Source organism: Thalia democratica, chromosome 6 (genome assembly GCF_965202585.1).
Source record: "Thalia democratica chromosome 6, ktThaDemo2.hap1.1, whole genome shotgun sequence".
NCBI lineage: Eukaryota > Metazoa > Chordata > Thaliacea > Salpida > Salpidae > Thalia > Thalia democratica.
The window spans coordinates 54,686,599-54,703,471 of NC_139170.1; the positions used below are offsets into that span (position 1 = coordinate 54,686,599).

A 16,873-nucleotide genomic window follows, 5' to 3' on the forward strand; every position below is an offset into this window, starting at 1 on the left:
ATTTCTCAATTTTTTTTCCACCCTGACTCAAGTTAAAAATTGTAACATTAAAACCTATTTGGTCAAAAAAATACATTTTTTTTACTTTTACCAAAAACCATAAAATTGTTTTATAATTAGGTCTTAAATTAACTTATTTTAATTTCAGTGACTTGATTGAGTCCTAACAATGGCATTGTAATATTTATTTAGAAAGTCTATGTGTTGCTTGTTGAATGGGCTTGACCCATGGAAGGTTTCAAACTAAATGTCTATTGATTCATTTACATTGATTTAAATTGATTCAAAACTCATTTACATTGATCCTAAAATTTAGTTTTATTAAATTTCTAAATAAAACTTATCAAAGTTATTTACAAATATATAGTGTGAGGCTCGATGACCAAAAGATCTTTCTCCAAACCAATTTATTGACAATAGTTGTGAGTGTTCACATTTTTCTTTCTTTTCTTTTAAGTTATGTGCTTTATTAAACAAAACTGATGTGATTAAATTTAATAAAACAGGGTTTGTGCATACCAGGCTATATTTTTTTTTGTCAGTTCAAATCCTTGAAAATTTTATATTTTTTTTGAGTAGAAGGAACTTAGTATAGAAATATATCATACTTTAATAGATAACTTGTTTTTAAACTGTGTGTTTCATAAGTACATTAATAAGTTCAATTAGTATCTAAATTTAGTAATAAAAGTTAAATTATAGCCTTTAAAAAACTAAGTGTATTTTAATAAAAGCTCTAATGTACAAAGAGTTAAAAACTTTAATATACAGGTTTTGTATAGACCAGGGTTTCCTAAACTTTTTATCAAAAGACCCCTTGATAGATTAAAAAACCAATGGCCCTCTCTAACAAGATTTTTCAAAAAACTACCATTAAAAATGCTTTAATTTTTTTGCTGTTTATCATCTCAACTTCAAAATATTTAATGTAAGTTTCAAATTACCCCCAGCTTTGTAGCTCCCTCTTTTGCGGCTTGTGGGCCTCTAATTTTTTAAAGTTGTTTCCATAATTTCTAGTATTATTTTCAAACTACCAGAAAGAAAACTCTTAGACTTTTTTTTGCTCTTCATTATTGACTCCAGAATACCTAGTGTAAGTTTCATGGCCCCCTAAATTATTGTGGCCCAGTTTGGAAAACCATGGTATAGATATTGTGTTTCAAAATTCTTACATTATAACTTAAGCAAAAAAAAAAAGATTAAGTTTAAATTTAAGCTTTATATTAGTTTTTAAGCCTTTAAAAGTAAATAAAAAAACCAAGCTACAGGATTGCCACACACTCAGGATAATTTGATAATTTTAAAATTCTGAAAATTTCAATATGCCTTGGATACTTGAAGTATTTTGAATTCTTATTTTCAACATAGGCTGACTAATGATAATTTCTATTCAATAAATTCATAGGATAATTTTAAGGTTTCTGAAAATCTCAGACCAGTTTTATTCTAGAATTCAAATCTGATTTTGTTAACTTATAACCATATTTGTTAAAAAGCTTGACTTTTAAAAGTTTAATTTTTTTTTAAGGATTTGAAAAACTCTGGATGACTCAAGACAGTTTTTTTTTGACTCAAAGAGTGACAAACTTGAAAAAAAAAAGCTTACATTTAAACTACTCTGAAAAAAATTAAAACTACCTTACTGTATATTAAAAATTTGAACAGTGTTTTATAAAGTATACTTACAAGTTTATGTAAAACTAGTATGGTAGGATATTTAAAATATCTTTATAAAACTTGCTTTCTGAAGCCATTTTTAAGCCAAAAAGCTGTAAAATGAATTGAAAAGCTTCATTTAACAATTGATACCTAGCATAGAAATAAAACAATGCTTGTTTGTAAAATAACAAATGAATTTTTAAACAGTTATTTTCTTATTTTTTAACTTTGTTAATAAGCATTGAGTTCTATTTTAAACACAGTATCATTTTTAAGGTAATAATAAAATATTAAACAATAGTTAATACACAAAAACACATGTAAGTAAGTGCACTAGGTTAGCAACATTATCCTATTGTAGATATTTTGGAGGTATCTTTCGGTTTTTACTTTTTAAAATTTATAATATATAAAAAAATTCTTTTTGGAATAAAAACTTTTTACTATTGTTGAATTTATGTAATTTTTTAATTTAAGAAATGTTTTTGAAATTAATTTAAATTTGTTCTGTCATTGATATGTTTTTGAAGTACTATTTTTTCAATTTAATTTTTGATGTCTTGGAACTATTTTCTGCAAAAAAAGTATAGTGCCACTAGTATGCTTAGCAAAATACAACAACTAAATAATTAAGTTATTAGCATAAAAATATTTTATATGTGACAGTTATCGAAAAAAACATTTTGATTTTTTTTTTATTTAAAAAAAACTAAAATCGAGACTTTTTTTTGATTTTCAGAAAATAACTTAAGTGAAAACTCTGAATAAGACCCAAAAATTCAACTTTAATTTTTTAGCTGACATTTGTTTTACATGTAGATATTTTCACAAAAACATGTTATGCAGAACTTTAGACAATTTGAATTAAGTTTTTTAATTGTTTTTTTCTTTTTGATGGTAAATGTTTTTTGTTAATTTAAATTATATTTGCAAAAATTAAAAAGTTCTTTTGAGAAAAATCATTGCATGTTATTTTATGACAATTTTCATCAAAAAATACAAAGATTGAATTTTTATAAGCATCCTAGTGGCCACTCAACAGTGAAAGTTTTAAGTATATAAGTGAAAAGAGTAATATTTAGTATTGCAGAGGCCATTATTAAACTCCATAAATACTTGACTATTTCTATTATACATTTTAAGAAACTTAGCTCCTTTTACTGACCAGTTTAACATGTATGATTGGTAAACAACATTCATATCATTTTTCTTATTTAAATATATTACTTGGTTTCTTTCATTCAGAAAATATCTCACTTATACATAATAAATAGAGCTAATATATATATCAATATATTGGTTATAGAATGACAAAAAATGCTCAAAAAGTTTGGTCCAAGGACCTGGTGCACAAAAAACCTTTTGGTTATCAAGTCATGCACCAGAACAGTTTAAGGTCATGTCCAGGACTACTATTAATAAATATTAGTTTTGTCTAACTAAAGTCTATATAAGAAAGATTCAGCTTGAATTAAGAAGACTTGAATTTTGTTGAAGACTAAAAGCAATTTATAAAATCAATTATTTGAATAATGCGCATTGTATTTTAAATTTTGTTTATACATTTTTACTGTTGGTCTTAAGTTTCTTATTAGTACTTTACACTAAGTATTTAGCTAAAATATTTTTTTATACAAGTGTTAAAATAAAGTTTAAATACTACAAAAAATTATAAAATTTGAGGAAAATCTATAAAGTGTGTATAAAAACTACTACTAAAAATGTAATTAAAATTATTCTAAATAATAATGTATAACATACTTGTCTATAATACACTTTAAATATTATTAAAGCCTAAGTATAGACTGTTTTAAAATGGACAAATTTGGAAAAGAGAAACATTTGTTTGAACGTAAGTATTTATTTTAAAATTTTTACAATTAATATTTAAAGTGGTGTTTACTTTTGATATAACGTAAGGGCATAGGGGGGTCCGACATTTTTTTACTAAAAATAACATTGAATTTATAAGAAAGTTTGAAGTGCAAACTACTAGCCAATCAAGGTGGACCCCCCTATGCCCTTAACTTACGACAATTTTATTTTAGTGATATTTTTTATGACTTATATTTATCTGTTTGTTCATACCTATTTATTTTTTATCTAATGAAAAAGGTTTCACAACTGCAAACTATTGTTTTTAAAGCAAAATGGTTTTTCTGTAAACTATTAATTTAAATTTTATGTCAAAAACTTGAACTGACAACAGCAAGAGAGACAAATTTAAAAAATAATTTTCTAAAAGTTTTATCAAAGGAAGTATATAGTTGTTTTTAGTAGTATATTGTTTTTAGTTGAACTCCTGTCCTAGAAAAATAATTTATTGTTTATTTAAAAAAGACAATTACTTTAAAATGTATATCTTTGCTAAAGGCAACTTATGAAATATTTTAAAATCAAATTTTCCTTTCTGAAATTTAAGAATTAAAAAATAATAATTTATACTAGTTTTCTAATTCTTTTATGTTTTGACATATGCAAAAACTTGGTTCTTTTAAGATTAACAAAAAAATGTTTTTTTTGGGAGGGGGGAAAGTTAATTCAATTTTTTAAAAGTTAATTTTAAATTTATATTAAAAAACTAAGCTACCAGTTTTTTTTTTCCATGTTTTGAGATTCAAATTGACTTTTGTGATATAAGCGATCAAAATAACAGCTTAGTAGGTTCATAATAGAAGAAAAATTCTAAGTGTTTGAATTATAGAATTTCACTTCAAATTTATCTCTACATAGAATTTTTGATGAATTACTTAAAAATATCTTAGTTTATTTTTTTATATGTTATTTTTATTTGTAGGGAACAGTTTTCTGATTCGTAACTTATTATTTTTATCAAAGATTTTTTTAATTTGGATCATTGTATTGAAATTTTTTTTTGGAAAATCAGCTTGCTACAATTTTTTTATTGTAATATAATAAAGAATATTTTCTGAAAATTTAGAGTAAATTGGTTTTAAATGATTGAGATAATTTTTAGTTAAGTTTTCAAAACATGTCGAAAACTAGAAATGTAAAATTTCAACAACAATTTTAATTTCTACCATACATTTTCATATATAACCATTTACAAAACTTGCAATGTCTTAAAATTTAGTTAAATTTTCTGTACTAAACAATAATTTATTAGTATACTTCTATTAGTATACATATATAAAGAGAAAATTTTTGTTTATGTAAAAAAAAGCTGTTGGACCCCCTATAGCAGGGTTTTACAAACTTTTTATCAAAAAGCCCCTTTTAAAGAAATTAAAAATGCTATGGCCCCTCCATCAAGATTTCTTAAAAAACCACAATAAAAAATGCTTAAGACATATTTTTTTGCTTTTTGTCATCAACTCAAGAATATCTAGTTTAAGTTTTAATTTATGGCCTTTTGGCTCCCCCTTAAACCCGTGGCCCTCTAAATTTCCTAAACTATTTCCTTAATATTTAGTATAAGTTTCAAAACTACCTTTAAAAACGCCCAAGACCTTTTTTTTTGCTGTTCATCATCATCCAGAATATCTAGTGTAAGTTTCAATTTAGGACCTCGTAGTTCCCTGAGTTCTGTAATGGCCCCCAAGGGGGCCATTTGCCCCAGTTTGGGAAACCCTACCCTATAGTCTTAACATTTCTTTTTATTGTGTTACAATAACTATCAATCATACATTCTAGTTACACAAATGTTACAGCTTATATAACTCAAAGTCCTTAAGTCTATAACAGTTTATTTGTCTACTTATTTTTTAAGAACTAAGTGTAAAACAACATTTTGAGAAAAATGACAAAAAAGTGGCTACTAAAATTGTAAATCAACAGTTTTTGTAATGTACCAATTAATTTTAAGTAGGTAACTGGGTTTTTTTAATTTTAAAGTTTATCAAAACAATATTAAACTAAAATTTAACAACACTCTTTTTAAGACTCATTACAGTAAAATAACTAAACTCATATGTAAAAAGTACTAGTCAATAACCATTTTGAAATATTTTAAATTGATAATTTTTTAATTATTATATTTTAATATTGATTGTAATAATAATTTTCAGGTTTAGATCAAGCAAATATACTGTTGACTGGTTTGAAGTCCCTCATAGAAAGTCAAAACAGTGAAAACAGGCTGTTTCAAAACAAAAATGACAGGCTGGTGCTAGAAAACAAGATATTGGTTAAAAGAAACGTAGATCTTTTGAAAAAAGTGGACTCATTTGAGAAAGCTTTAAAGTTTAATGGTTTAAAGTAAGATTATTGTGTTTCATATAAGTTTATGATTTTTTTTGAAGTTAAACTTTTAGAATTTTTCATACAAGTTCAAAGTTTTATAAAAAGTCTGATGTTTGTTTTTAAAATAAAATATAGAGTTATCATACAATCAAGCAAGTTTAAACATTTTTTAGGCTATTTAAAAAACTCTGATTTTGGATTTATTGCAGGCTTTATTGCAAAACACAGAATTGCTTGAAAATAATCAAACACTATCTACTGGTCTTAAATTAAGAGCCTAGTTTTAAATTTTATCAAAAAAAAAGTTTAACAATTTTTTTTCGGATCAAAAGTACATTTCAATTTTTGCGTTGCCCATTTGGTTTGCAGGCTACAGTTTGCCAACCCTTGATTTTTGGGCTATAACTAAAGAAAAAAAAAACACAAGCCAGGGTTTTGTGACTTAGAATAGTTTCTGCAAGTAGTTATTTTATAAGTAGTTATTTAAAAGGCTAACTTTATAAAAATTGCTTGTTTAAAATAAATAAATACAAGTTATAAAATAATATACTCGATTAAATAACTAATATTTAATAAACAGATTGCATTGGGTCGATTCAATTCCAGTTATTGAAAAGTCATCTAATAAAGATAAATCGTTTGCAAATAGTGAAAATTCTGAGGAAGACTTCAACACGCATGGTTAGTAATTGATTTGAAAATTAACATTTTGATAAGTGCACTGTTTTTAAATGTACTCGAGAATTTTTTTGACATAAATAATAAAAAAAAATGTTTTTGCTAATCAGTATTTAGTATGCTGTATCAATAAAATTTACATTTGAGTCATATTGAAACAATTGAGGAATTGTAAAAATAATGGTGACTACTACATAAAAATGTGTTATCACATGTGTTATTAAGAACACAACTATTTTGTTAAGGCATTCCAACCTTATATACAAACAAAAGATTACTATTAGATTAAATTTAAATAGTATTTTCTTAAAACCTAATACATTCGCTTATAAATACAGCAAAAAATTGTTTTTTGAATACTAAAATGTAATATTGTTATAAGATGTTGTGATTAGTAACAGCTATAATTACTTTTATTTTAGACATTAAAACCAGTTCTACGAATGGATTAGCTGAAGCCAGTAAGAAGTCAAATGATCTCTCTGTGTTAAAAAATTCAGAAGAGATTGATTTTGAATCACTGAGCGCTCGGCTGTTACAGAAAGCCATTGAAACTGGTAAGAATTTTATTTAAACAGACATGAATCAAAAAATTATTTTAGTATAAAATTCTTGTAGCTCAATGGTTAATATATGAGTAAGAACAAACTTAAACGTCATCTGCCCAACATAGCCTAAGTTAACAACTTCTAAACATGGTCTTAAATAATTTCTACTTAATTTTTTTTTATAAGTGCAATATTTTTGAACAATTTTTATGAGCATCAAACTTGTGTTTTTTCTAAATTTAATACCAATTATATGCATACAAGTAATTTTGTGTTATTGTATTTGATAATAAGAATTATCTTAAACTTATAAAACATTTTAGACTTCGAAAAGGTCAACGCAAACAGAGAAAATCAAATGAGTGCTGCTGGGAAAAACCAAAATGGACTTAGTAATGGTGTTTCCACTGATGTTTTGGCTGATAACACTTCTAATAAAAGCATGCTATCATCTCAAAGTAAGTTAACCAAATTATTATACAAGTTGCAAAATGAGCGTTTAAATTTTGAAAATTTGTACTAGTGGTTGGAACTAATTAAATGAAAAAAAAAACAGTTATGTTAAAAAAATATATACTTTTTACAAATAAAATTAAAGTAACCAACCGTAGAATAAAAATTTTCTTTGTAAATAAAGACTTAGTTGTAACATTTAAAAACTTTACAGTTTATGATAAGTATCAAAGCTAAATAAGTTTTAAATGCAACATTGCAAAGAAAGTTGTACATATTATTTGAAATTAAAGTATTTTTTCAGTTTTAAAATAAAAAATTTTCATAATAATTCCAGACAACTTCATAAACTCTGCTCAAGAAAGTGTTCAGTCTAAAATAGTTTCCAGTTTCAATGATGTGGATGACAGTCCAAGTTCACTGCCACAAAGTGTTGCAACAAGCTCTAAAAATATTGGTGGGTTGTTATTTCAATACTTTTTTATTTTTACTTAATAGTAAAGTTTTAATGAGGTACAAAAATATACCTGATAATTAATTTTTCATTGTGTCACATAAAAAAAAAAATATATGCACAGTATCTTTTAAGTGTTGTTATACTATTTAAAAAAATTTTATACCTTAAATTTAAATAATGTGTGCCTAAGTGGCATTTTACTGTATTTATTATAAGAAAAATTGGTCTGGGTGTTTTCAATATTTTATTATATTTGTTCAGATTGAAAATTTTAGTATATTTTTGTTTAGTGGGTGTTTTGATTACTTAGTAAGGTTACTACAAACAACTTATCATAGGTATTAAATATTGTGTTAAAATAGTCAGTAAACTCTAATTTTTAATCATATAGTAGTACCACACATTTAAAATACTATTTAGTTATAACAAATATTTTGAACTTTTTAAAGATTATTTAATACAAAGCTGAATCAATACAAAAAGAACATGTTTAGGTTTGGGAACCAGTGGCTTGTTACAGAGATCCACTCGTGGCAGAAAATCATCACAAAAATATCAAGTGAAACAACTCCAGGTTAGAATGAATTTGTTTAATTAAACTTTATAAACATTTATATTGATTAGTAAAGTTCAAACTTAAAGCATTTGTTTTCCTAACACTACAGGGCTCATGCGCGTCAGGCTAAGTCGGACTAAATAAGTTTTATTTCTATAAAAATGGCATTTAACAATTTTTGTCAGTTCAAATAGTTAAAAAATTCAGAACTTTTTAAACTAGGTTATTATATTGTTATTTTTATCTTAATCAGGATTTCCCAAAGTGGGCTATTAAAGAAAATTTTAGGTGGCCATAAGCTATTAAAGGGGGAGCCACAAGGCCATAGCGTGAAATTTACACTAGACATTCTGGATTTGATAATGAAAAGCATAAAAAAAGTCTTAGGCGTACTAATTTGTAGTATTTTAAGAAATGTTACTGAAGGGGGCCATAGCTTTTTTATTTCTTTAAGGGGGCCATTACAAAAAAAAAAAAAAAGAAACCCTGCTTTATATTCTCTGAGTAAAATTCTTTATTTGTAGGAGAAGCAAAAATTAAAACATTGTCATTTTAAAAACAAAAAGTTAATGAAAAAAGTATATAGCTGTAACATACTTAGTAGTTATAAGATATAAAAGTCATTTTTTTCTTCTCAAGTTATAAATTTATATCAGATAGGAAATATAAGGTTTTTGGTTTAGTTGAAGTTTATAAAAAAAAAAGTTACAAATTGTTTGCCCAGCTTAAATGTTTTAGTTAAAGTTACATAAATAAAATTAGTTAGTAATGATATAATCAGATATTCTAAATATCTAAACCTTTTGATTGCTTCTAGCTATATATAATATACAGTTGATAATTAAGTATGTTGAAACTTTATTTAAAATATATAACTAATAAAATGCAGAAATCTACCAGTCCAGTCAATTGGACAGTTTCTAAGCTGATGAAGTTGAGATGCAAACTTTCAAAACTTACAGATGAAGAGAAGCGTCATTTGAAAGAAAGCAGGCCCACCCCAGATATTTCAATCATTCAAGAGTGCAATTCTAAAGGTTTAAAGTTTATTTCAATTATAGAAAGTATAATTTAACTAAAGTGCATACATTTCAAATATTGATAACTTAAAATCCAAATCTTTAAGTTTTATTAATTCTTACTTATTATAAATTATCTCTTTAAATAATATTTTAAAAGTTTTACTTTAATACAGTTATGGGTAAGGAGTAGTTAGGTGATGTTTGCTGGGCACATGCAAACTTATACATTTGGATGTGTTTTGGCTTCATTAAGAAGAATATATTTTAAAAAATCTTGCACCTCAAAATACTGTTTTAAGCCCCTATATATTTTTTGGTTTTTCGACTTAAATAGTAATAAAGTCACCTGTAAATGTCTTAGATTTATAATTTATATCTTAAATGAATGCTTATAGTTATAAGCATACATATTAAGACATTCCAACTGCTTTTGATATATTATGATGTTATAATCACACAAAATATACAATTTTTTATGTAAAATTGTACTTTTTTTATTATAAAAAGCAATTCTTCTGCTGTTTTTTACTTATAATTTTTTGATTTTTAATGTCAAATGTGAGTCAGTTAATCATAAAGATATTACTAATGTAATGTCATTTCAGTTACATGTTGATATAGTTATAAAATACATATAAATCACTTATAGTTATTATATATTATAATTGTTGAGAGCACCTGACTAAGTGTATAACAAGTAAACTTATATATTACAAGAATTGCATGTATATTGTATATAAGTTAAAATTAGTGTAATTTTATTGTTTGAATACAAAGAGATTTTATTTAACTAAACAATAATTATTTATATGTATTAAGTTAACTTATAAGTTACGTTTTAATATGTGAGTGTTTTCACATTAGTGTTAGTTAAAGTTTTAAAAGTGTTTTAAATTTATATTAATTAAAGTTTAATTTGTAAATTTGTTTAAATGTTTTAATTCTTAAATTTAAAAGCTTTGTATCAAATCATGTTTAGTTTTAAACTCATAGCAGTTTATTATTGTAATTACTTTACATAATTGCTATTTACAAGACTAAGCTGTTAGCAAGGTATAAACTTTTATCTTCATAATATATTAAAACTTCTTCCTAGCTAAGAACTATTTTATACAAATGAAAGACTTACAAACTAAGTTTTAAGTAATACATAAGTATATATTGTATGTATAAATTAATATTGTATATGTATATAATAAGTTTTTTAAACTTTTTTTTAAACTAAATTTTAAATTGATAACTGTAAACTTTTATTATCACAAACCAGAAAATTAGAAATTATTTCATCAATAGGTACGGTTTGTAGCAACATAATTCTTTTATCGTATAGTTTTGATAAAACGTAGTATGTTTATGAACTTGTATATTTCACAAAAGATGCTGCATACAAGTGGAAGTTCAACAAGAAGTACTACCAAAAACATAATCAATAAATATATATATATACAATAATTTATATATAAAAATCTATAAAAAGAATTATGTTTTGAAGTATTAATTAAAAAAATATTGTTAGGTATTCAATACAAGCGAAAGTTCAACAAGAAGTACTACCACAAGCACGATTGGTTGTGCGGTTGCCCGGACAACATGGCGTTGTACTGCTTCCCCTGCTTGTTGTTCGGTGGCGACGACCTCTGGACCATTGTCGGGTTCAAGAACATTTCGAAAATATCAACAACTTGCCAGAAACACGAACACTCGGCTACGCACGTCGACAACATGGTCTCCTTTGCTCTTATGGCGCAACAGTCTGAATGATACAAGTCCACTGATGAGCACGTCTGTTATGTACAGTTTTATTTCAGCCTTAAAAAGTGTATATCAGATTTGTTTTCCAGAGAACAACCAGCTCGTGTCGAATAAGCGAGCTTCTCATGTGTATAGGAGTTACTCGTGTATATAGGAGTTACTCATGTATATAGGAGTTTCTCATGAGTATAGGAATTACTCATGTGTATAAGAGTTACTCATGTGTGTAGGAGTTACTCGTGTATATAGGAGTTACTCGTGTATATAGGAGTTACTCGTGTATATAGGAGTTACTCGTGTATATAGGAGTTTCTCATGTATATAGGAGTTACTCATGTATATAGGAGTTTCTCATGTGTATAGGAGTTACTCATGTATACAGGAGTTACTCATGTATACAGGAGTTACTCATGTATATAGGAGTTTCTCATGTATATAGGAGTTACTCATGTATATAGGAGTTATTATGTATATAGGAGTTACTCATGTATATAAGAGTTATTATGTATATAAGAGTTATTATGTATATAGGAGTTACTCATGTATATAGGAGTTACTCGTGTATATAGGAGTTTCTCATGAGTATAGGAATTACTCATGTGTATAAGAGTTTCTCATGTATATAGGAGTTACTAGTGTATATAGGAGTTCTCATGTGTATAGGAGTTACTCATGTATATAGGAGTTACTCATGTATATAGTGTTTTATAATCCTCCGGGTGTGAGGATACGAGGATGTAAAATGCTTACTTGGTTTGCACTGCTGCTAATTAAATTAGTTTAGTCACCAGTTATAACAAAGAACTGTTTTTGAAATTCTAGTCAAATTTTTGTTTGTTTTATAATATCAACAGTAAAGATGTTAAATTTTAGTTTTAGATCCAAAATAAGTTGAAATTAAATTTTTATTCCATTGTGATTATTTTTTTCTATTTATTTCGTTAAGTTTTTACTGAAAACTAAATTTTTTATAATTTTTTTTTTCTAGGTAAGTTTACTTATTATTTTAATACTGAGATGTTTACCATTTATCTATGCCTGTCTAATCTGTTGCTTATAGTTCTTTACTGAGTGAAAATTTTTCAAGATTTAGGTCTTTTAGATAAATTTTAATATAAGTTACAGGTATAACTTTTTTCAACTTTTAAACCTTTTTTTTTGCCAGTTTGCAAATTTTAAATTATTGGTAGTTATTGAATTTAATTTACCAAGACTTAAATTTGTAAGTAAATTGTGCTTAATTGATATGCTCTAATGTTGTTATATTAAGTGGCATGCTATAAGAATATCTCTATTAGTTTTTTATTTCATTAGTTTTTCTTAAACCACTGTCAAAATAAAAGACTGTTTATGAATTATTACAAGCAACATAGACATAACTGATTTTCATAAATTGTAATAATTTATTAAATTTTTTAATGTGTGTTTATTAATGTTGACATTAATATTGTAACTAATTTAAAAGTTTAAACATAACTCACTCATTTTCGAAAAAAGTTTATTGATTAATTTCGTTTAGCTCTCTTCGGAATAAAATTGCTAAAAACTATGAATACTATAGAGTAATTTTAGTTATATATAATGAATTTGAAAAGTCTTACAAAAAATAGTTACGTCAAAAAGTATAAAAGTCTGTTTACAAAAGTTTGAAAAATAGAATAGAGTTGTACTGAACTAACTTGAAGTAATTTATAAGACAAAATTGCTAAAACTAAAACACTTAAAATATTGTTTTAGCAATTTTGTCTTATAAATTACTTTAAGTTAGTTCAGTACAACTCTTTTCTATTTTTCAAACTTTTTGTAACTGTTTTACAACATATGTAACAAAAATACTGATTTTTATTTTAAAGTTATTGCAAACAGTTATTTATTTTTACGATAGATATTTAGTTCTGTTAGCTTATAAATTTTCTATGAATTTATTTTTTCTTGTGATGTTTTTTTGTTAAATTAAGAAACTATTTTTGTTAGTAAATTAATATAGTTATAGTAATTGAAATAGATCTTAAATTTACTTGATATTAGATTTTTGTTTTAGGAATTTATTCAAAATTTATATATTTTCTGCACACTACCGGTTTATTATGTGTCTTCATTAGACAACTTAATTATTTAAGGTAATTGCAAGTAAAATAATTATGTTGGAGATCTGTTATTTGTTATTATGTTTAAGTAATATTTTGATATTTTCGCAAATATTATACTTAATATTAGCTTACTGTGAGTGTTAACAAGTACTAAAGAAATTTTTTTTTGGATTTATCATATTGAATAGTTACATCATTTTAAAAATGCTTTAAACATATTAAATGAATAAAATATTACGGACCCATTTAATTAACTTGCAATTATATAGCTTAATTTTTATTAACACACAAAATTATAATGTCTAAAAACTAATAATGTTATCTTGACTTAGAATCCGATTTTATTTTATTAAAATAATCAATAAGTAAAATTAAATGTAAAAAGAGTTAAAAAGTGTTGCACCATTACTCAATAAACAAAAACTAAATTAGCTTATTTTTTTAAAATAAATTTTTGTTAATTGAAAATTTTCAGCTCTTTTATAAATTGTTATAAAACATAAAAACTGTTAATTTCAAAACGACTTAAAACTCATTGATATTTTTCAACTTTATGTTGTCAAGCCATTTAAAAGTTAGATGTAATAAATTTTAAAATTAAATTATTTTCATGATTTTATTACACTTTGGAATTTAAAAAGAACATAATTCGAACTAAATTAAAAGAAGTCGAAAATGTCTCCCTAAAGTTTTACAAGTAAAAGTATGACCTTTGTGTAATTTAGTTATTGGCTTTAAAAATAATAATGCTCGTACGTAGAATCTGTTTACTATCAAAATCCAACCATGTTCAAAATCCACCCATTTTTAAATTAATTTTATATATATTTAAATTTTTTTTTTGTTTATTTGTCGCTATCACTGTTACCCCTTACCCTCGATCGGTAAGCGATTCTCGAATTTGACTGAGTGGATTTTGATCGCGAGTGGATTTTGAATGTGTCCCGTATCAAAGGTTTCATACTATATTCTTCTTCAAAGTAAATTTTAATTAATTGTGAAGACTACCTTGTTAACATATCTTACATAAACTATGAATTGTATAAAAAAAACATTTGAAAATAAAAATGTGTATGTTTAATGAAAGTTTTTTATAGTTTTTAAATGTTCATTAACTTGCTTAGTTCAACTTTTAAAACTTAGTATTCACATGTTCTAAGAAGAAAACAATATCATAGTTCTTAAAAACTATCAAGTTAATTATTAAAAAATTAATAAATAGTTACGAATTTAAAAACCTACCAAGTACTGTTACCAGGGTTGCCACAAGGTCAGAAAAAACTAAAAAAAATTAATAAAAAATTCTCTAAAGTCAGTTAAAAATTGCAAAATTTTCCTATAAATTTACAAAATTACTTATTTTCTAATGCCTTCATCTTGTAAAATTTAGTAAAATATCCTTGATGAAACTGCAAAGTTTTTCTATCAATATATTGAACAGATACTCTTATTAAACCTTCAGTTTTTGTATGTTTTTTAGTATTGATGATTTGTTGCAAGGACACTTCCATAGTGAAATTGTGATATGTACACAAAAGTTTATATTGCAAAATTTTAGAATCAAAGTGTTTTTGGTTTAAGTAAGTAATTAAGTTCTTTATAATTAAGCTTTAAGGTTTGTATTTTATTTAACTAGTTTATGTGTATACTTTACATCGTTATAATTTCAAAATTGAAAAGTAAGTTATAAAAAAATTATATGATATAGTTAAATTTACTTATTTGATTTTTTTTTGTAGAATAATTGAAGGTTTTGAAATAGATTAGAGTAGATTTGTTTGTTACAAATGTTATACTAAATGATAATAGGAAATATCAGATTGAAAGCTTTATATAGTTTCCAGTGTTTAATTATGTATTTTAGAAATAGTTTAAATTAAGAAATTGATTTAAAAAAATCAAGAAAATTTTAATAAAGAGTCAGGAAAATTTTCTTAGCTTGATCTGTGGATACCGTGTGTTACGTTTACTAATTATTAAATACTTGATGTTTTTTTTCAAACCTGTTTTTATATCACCCCACCGTCGTTTTTTCCCCTTTGATCAAAAAAAAAGTCCATTGGTTATTAGTAGCATTAAAATATAAAATAAAGTTTTTGAAAGTAACTTCTTGTGTTCTTTTGAAATCCTCTTTACAAATTACTAATTATTAAAAAAAGCTATGAAATTTAAACATTAAAAATTTCTTTAACATGCGAGTAATTCTTATAATAAAACTTTGTAATCTAACAAATAAAATTTTTACATGTTAGTCAAAATTAAAATTTAATAAATGACTCAGAAGGACTATTACATAGAATTTCTATTTATTTTAAAACTGTTACGAAAAAAATTAAAAAAAACTACCGCTGTTAAAGCAGTCATTAAAATAAAATTTAACGAATATTTTTAATTGTTTAAACTAAGGCTTACCTTTCGGTGTGCATACAAAAAAACTGTAAAAAGTATGTTATGTATGATTTATTTTTTATGAATTTTGTTTATTAAATCTTGTTTTATTATTAAGAAAACTAGCATATAAAAGTTTACAACCCCCTATACATATTCTAACTTGTGTTAAATGGGTATTAAAAGCAAATGTGTAAAAGTTAAGCTCTTATATCATATATTAATATATTTATTTTTTATTGAAGTTTATAACAATTTACTTAAAAAATAATAATTTTTATCAAATGCACAAAGTGTTTTTAGTTACTATTTGTTACTAAAATAAGTCTATCGAAGTTTAAACTAAAACTTTTGATTACTTTTTTGGTATTTTTTTTAGTGTAAAATAAAAAGGTAAAACTTTCCAGTCCTCTAATAAAACAATGCAGCTAACAAATTAAAATTTAGAAATAGAAAATTGATATTTTATACTATTAAAGTAAGTTTAAAACTTAAATGTTAATGTTTGTTTTATTACTTTTAAGTAAACTTTTTAAGATACTTTTTTATTTAATGAGTAACTTAGTTTTTTATAGTTTTAATAAGTTGTAAAAGATAAAAATATACTATTGTAAAAAAATAGTTAAAATAAAAGCTGTTTATTAGGAAAGCTAAACTAACTTTCTTATAACTAGTTGATCATCTTCATAATTCAAAAATTGTTGCTACGGTAAAACAGCAGATAGTTTTTTGGCAGTTAATTTGCTTTAAATAAAGTAAAGGTACTTTTTTATGAAATATATTAGAAAGGTTTTTAAATTTTACGTTTTAAGCTGTGTGGTAGCAATTTTTCTTCTTATTTATATATTCTTATACTTATTAATAAAATCGCCTTTAAAAATAAAAGAGTAACAGATAATTTATTGAGTTTAAGTACAATAATGTTTTATAAATATATAACAAAATAAGTTATAAATATTAATATAAATAAATAAATATAAATATATAAATAAATATAAATAAATAATAAATTAATTCTTTTTTTAATTTCGTACGACTTAAAAATAATGTAAAACTTTGTTAATTTT

The 16,873-nt window shown here is 24.4% G+C and overlaps 1 protein-coding gene across 1 annotated transcript; it reads left to right on the top strand.

Annotated features, from left to right (window-relative positions):
- Positions 1-3,452: 3,452 nt before the first annotated feature.
- On the top strand, positions 3,453-11,453 carry LOC145838658 (uncharacterized). The gene is made up of 9 exons (XM_082946282.1): positions 3,453-3,511; positions 5,688-5,877; positions 6,443-6,543; positions 6,963-7,097; positions 7,412-7,546; positions 7,879-7,998; positions 8,493-8,572; positions 9,444-9,591; positions 11,093-11,453. The coding sequence occupies exons 1-9, from the start codon at positions 3,475-3,477 to the stop codon at positions 11,335-11,337; spliced, it is 1,191 nt and encodes a 396-aa protein (XP_082802408.1). The 5' UTR covers positions 3,453-3,474; the 3' UTR covers positions 11,338-11,453.
- Positions 11,454-16,873: the final 5,420 nt, after the last annotated feature.

Bases quoted from the DNA above. Each gene is read 5' to 3' on its own strand.
- LOC145838658 (XM_082946282.1), top strand. From the start codon at position 3,475: ATGGACAAATTTGGAAAAGAGAAACATTTGTTTGAAC. The intron at 3,512-5,687 runs GTAAGTATTTAT...AATAATTTTCAG, and splicing joins AGAGAAACATTTGTTTGAAC to GTTTAGATCAAGCAAATATA. The intron at 6,544-6,962 runs GTTAGTAATTGA...CTTTTATTTTAG, and splicing joins GGAAGACTTCAACACGCATG to ACATTAAAACCAGTTCTACG.